Raw genomic sequence first — 4,571 nt, forward strand, 5'->3', positions numbered from 1 at the left:
CAGGACCCCATGAACCCTAACAGGGATCATGGTAAGAGTGAGGCTAGAAGGGGAGTTTGCCCAAACTGCAATCCTAACTCAAGGGCTAAGGAGTTCGTGTGTCTCCTTCAGGCGGGAAGAGAACAAGAGAAAAAAAAGATGTGCAATGAGCATCCTTTCAGGGACATTAGAAGTGTCAGAGTAGCAAACTCGGTCCAAACAGGGAAAAGTCTGAGTTGGGGACCAGCAGAAGGCCGGGAGAGAGGAGAAAGATGTGAGAGCTGCTGCCAACTGCTGAGACCAGCATGATCACAGATGGACCGGATGCTCCATTTACTGAACGGGGGCTGCTGGTTTGCCCCATGTTCGTGCTGAATGTGAGACAGAAGCTGAAGAGCTAAGAAGCTAGGGGACGTGGCTCACCTCCTTACAGGTAGAGGCAGAGACAATTGACATGTAGATGACATCTATATCTAATGACCTAATGACCCCCATATTTACCATCTTGTCCTCATTCACTATTCCTGAAGAGAAACTCTTCTCAAGGTCCTGAAGACAAAGGTCATCTCACTGAGAGGGGAGAGCATGAGGGGTCTTCCTTCTTTCCTTCCCATCCCTCCTCTGTGTTCCTAGTCTCGACTCCCCAGTGCCTCAGTTTCTCCATTGTCTTTTCTTCTGTCTCCATCTCTATTTTGAATACCTTCTTTCCTTCATCTACTCAGCCCCTTAATCTTTGATTTCTGTTCCCTCCTCCTAAAAGAAAGGCATGAGACTAAACCACAAAGCAGCAAGTATTAACAAGTTTCTTGATAACATCTGGCAGCCATGTCTTCACTAGTAAACCTCATGTCTCTAGCTACTTCCTAAGAACCAACTGGACTTTGTGATTGTTTGTTGCACAGAAGGGACATCCAAGAAAAGCAGTTGCTATACTCAGTTAAATAAAATGCATTCCATCATTGTGAATTTTTTATTTTATTTGTCTGTTTATATGGCAAGACCTTGAGTGTTTTCTGGGATGTTCTCTGGCCAGGGAATCGGGTAGGAAAAGGAGAAAGATCAAGTCAGACAACGTTCAAGCTTCCATTTCCCCACAAACCAATAAGATGGAGCACATCTCTGCAGCAGCTTCAGATATGTCCATACCCACAGGATGCTGAACCATAGCAAAGCATCTCTACTCAGCTCCCAGCAAGTGACGCTTCCTCGTACTGTGACCTTCTGCCCTTTCCAATCTACCTTTGAGACAAATGATGCCCTGCTCGTCATAAGAGGGTGTCTGTCTGACCTCGTTTGAGGATGGAATCTTTTACCCCCAACCCACTCTCAACGTAAGTGACCACAGAAGGTGCAAAAACCTATAAAAAGAGAGAAGGGCGCGCTACGCTTCATCCACCTCACACCAGGCACAAGCTCATCCAGCACCAGCTGATCAGAACCAACGACCATGAGTCCCTGGAGAACTTCGTCTGTGGTGAGTGCTGCACTAATGTACAAGGCTCTTGTTGACTGAAACCAGGTCATGTTGCTGCACATGCTGTAAAACGCTGGACTCTCATTGTGGAGGTCCATGAATCTGTGTACGTAGAACTAGAAATGAAACCTTTGGTAGATGCCTAAATCATTGTAGAGCATTTTCAAGAACTGATAAGCATCAGTCAGTAAGATGAGTTTAAAACTGAAAGACAGTTGTGATGGTACTAACCCACATAAGAACTGTCACATGATGCTGTGCAGTGAGAAAGAGTGTCTGTCAAAAGTTTTGTTCTTGCAGATTTGAAAGCTTTGGAAGCAACTACTGTTTCCATTGTTTTATACCAGTCTTAGTACATTCAAACAATTTGATTCTAATTAGATACATGCTTCCGAATAAAGCTTTATATTTTTTAAATACTTCACTTCAAAAAATATGTCCTGAAATTGTATTCTCATGACAGAATCAATGCATGCAAAGTTTAGAACAATCAGAAAATATACCTAAGAAGACATAAGAAGATCAGTTTTTATCTGCAAGGCAGCCAGTGAGCAAAGACTGTTTCTAATTCTAACATGAATGCTGACGTCACATAGGATTTCTACAATCTTCTCCTTCAAGGTGCATGTTTATGCAAACACTGGTGCAGAAGGACATGTCCTCCTAAAAAATCAAGGTCATTTTTTGTCCTGTTGACTCATCCTGAGCCAGCAGGCTGATGAGATGACTCAACACTTTTTCTAAAACCACTGCCGTCTAAAACACGGCATGCCTGTCCTTAGTCACAAGAAGGATGTAGAAAACAGATTAAAAATAAAATGCCTTGAGGATGATTTTGTTCATCTTAAGAATTTTTTAATTTAAAATGTTTTAAATTGCAGTAAAGATGTTTCCAGAACATAGTATACTTCCTATAGTTCGCTATATACTCCATCATAATGAATTTGTCAGCAAAACCCATACTCTAATCCACTCCCCCATCATTCTGTTTCCCCTTTCAGTCTCTGCTGCTGTTGCTGCTGCTGAGCCTGGAGGCTGGAGTGAAGGCAGGGATACCTATCCCACAAAGTTCAGAATGTCCAAACACTGACGGCAAGAACTTACTCCAGAATGTGAAGGTCAACCTGAAAGTCCTTAACTCTCTTAGCCCAAAAGTGAGTTCCAGAAGGCCCTCCGACTACCTCAACCGATCCACTTCGCCCTGGACTCTCCAGTACGTAAGGACTCCAAACAAAAAAATCTGTGTTTTTCTACTCTCTGATCCATCACACATGCCCTGAGCATGATTTCTTATTTTCCCTCTCAGAATCATCAGGGACCTAGAAGGACCACTGTGCTCAGCAATGATTCTCCAAGTTTCCTTCTACAGACTTCTTGGCTCAAGCAGGGGACACTTTCACCCTAACGTGTTAGAGTTGTCACTGATGCCAAAAATCAACCTAAATTAATAACTATGATTCTAGTACCTGTGAGAACTAGTCTATTTTTGAATTTTTGGAAATCTGGACACTTACCCCAGAGCATTAAATGCCTGCATTTTTCTCTATCACCACAGATTAATAACCATGATTCTAGCATTTATGAGTGCTCAATTCAATAGCTGACTTTTTGGAAATCAGAACATTTATCATAGAGCATACGTTTCCTCTACCAAAGCTACAAGTGAGGTTTGCTGAAAGTAATTAAAAATTAATTAGGTATTTCTGTGCCTGTCCTGAAGAAGACATGGAAAGTCAAAACTTGCATCCTGGTAGAGGAAGTATCATGCTGAGTATTTCTTCTTCTTTATACTGGACAGGTCTTTGGCATATAGTGCTTGGACCCCATAAAGGCATCAGTACAAAAGTACTTTGATCATTTGAGTTTATATGAATAAGTTTCAGTGGCAAGAAACCTTTAGATTCACTCATCTGTAGGATTTCTTCTTTTCCCCTTTTCCCAATGCTAAGGACAGTTCAATCAATCAATTAATTCAAAAGTCTAAGTGAACTACTTATTCAGATCGTATAAGGTGACGGGGAAAGTTTATATAAGGGGCCTTTGGTCTTTGTTGCCAGCTTTTCACGTAACCTTTGGGCTCCATCTCATGAAGTGGTCTCGAAAAGAATTCTGGCACATTCCCTCTTTCCAAGGCCAGTTTCACCGAGTCACGCTGCCTGAGTCCTTGATGATTCTTCCTTTAATCTCTTTCCATAAGTCAAATGTACCCTAAAATGTACCTTTTATGTTGCGAGTCCTCACGGTGGTCTTTAACTTATTTTGTTTATCTTTCAAGACATTCTTCTAAAATACTTCATGAACTTTAAGATCCAAGTTTGTACAGCTGGGAGTCCAGTTCAGTGACAGAAAGGGTATCTGTCTTGTGGGAGACGCTGGGTTTGAGCCTTATCACTGGAAAAGAGGAAGGAGATGAGGAAGGGGGAAGAAGGGGTGGAGGAGAGAGAGCCCAGATTTTCAAACAACCCAAAGTTCTTCAAAGTAAAGGCAGCGATTTTGCAGTGCTCTTCTTCGTCATCCTATGCTCTTCCTCCCTCCCCCGCCCCCGCCCCCCGTTCCTGCTTTTCCTTCCGCTGACCCAGAATTCACTTTCCTCCTGGCTTCTGTCTCCCCTACAGCCGCAACGAGGACCCTGATAGATACCCTCCCGTGATCTGGGAGGCACAATGCCGCCACCAGCGCTGTGTCAATGCTGAGGGGAAGCTGGACCACCACATGAACTCTGTTCTCATCCAGCAAGAGATCCTGGTCCTGCGGAGGGAGCCTGAGAACTGCCCCCTCACCTTCCGGGTGGAGAAGATGCTGGTGGGCGTGGGCTGCACCTGCGTCTCCTCCATTGTCCGCCACGTGGCCTAAGCCCAGGCCTGAGGCTGACCGCAGTCAGGAGCAGCCGCAATGCAGCCCCTAAGAAACGCCCACCTTTCTCAGCAAACTCACTTGTGTTCTTCAAACAGTTCATGCGGTTGGTCCTCAGCAAGTAATACTGATTCAGAGGTGGAGTCAAAATACTCTGCTCCTCCTTGAGGATAGGGTTTAAGTGGGATGCCAGTTTGCTTCTTATCTGCTTTAAATGGCCGACTTTGAATTATTTATGTATTTAATATGTCCTGAGATAACTTTG

The 4,571-nt window shown here is 43.8% G+C and overlaps 1 protein-coding gene across 1 annotated transcript; it reads left to right on the forward strand.

The window, feature by feature from the left end:
- Window positions 1-1,426: 1,426 nt before the first annotated feature.
- On the forward strand, window positions 1,427-4,306 carry Il17a (interleukin 17A). The gene is made up of 3 exons (XM_006991707.2): window positions 1,427-1,453; window positions 2,455-2,666; window positions 4,069-4,306. The coding sequence occupies exons 1-3, from the start codon at window positions 1,427-1,429 to the stop codon at window positions 4,304-4,306; spliced, it is 477 nt and encodes a 158-aa protein (XP_006991769.2).
- The last annotated feature ends 265 nt before the right edge of the window (window positions 4,307-4,571 follow it).

The sequence above is a fragment of the Peromyscus maniculatus genome, chromosome 21, assembly GCF_049852395.1.
Source record: "Peromyscus maniculatus bairdii isolate BWxNUB_F1_BW_parent chromosome 21, HU_Pman_BW_mat_3.1, whole genome shotgun sequence".
NCBI lineage: Eukaryota > Metazoa > Chordata > Mammalia > Rodentia > Cricetidae > Peromyscus > Peromyscus maniculatus.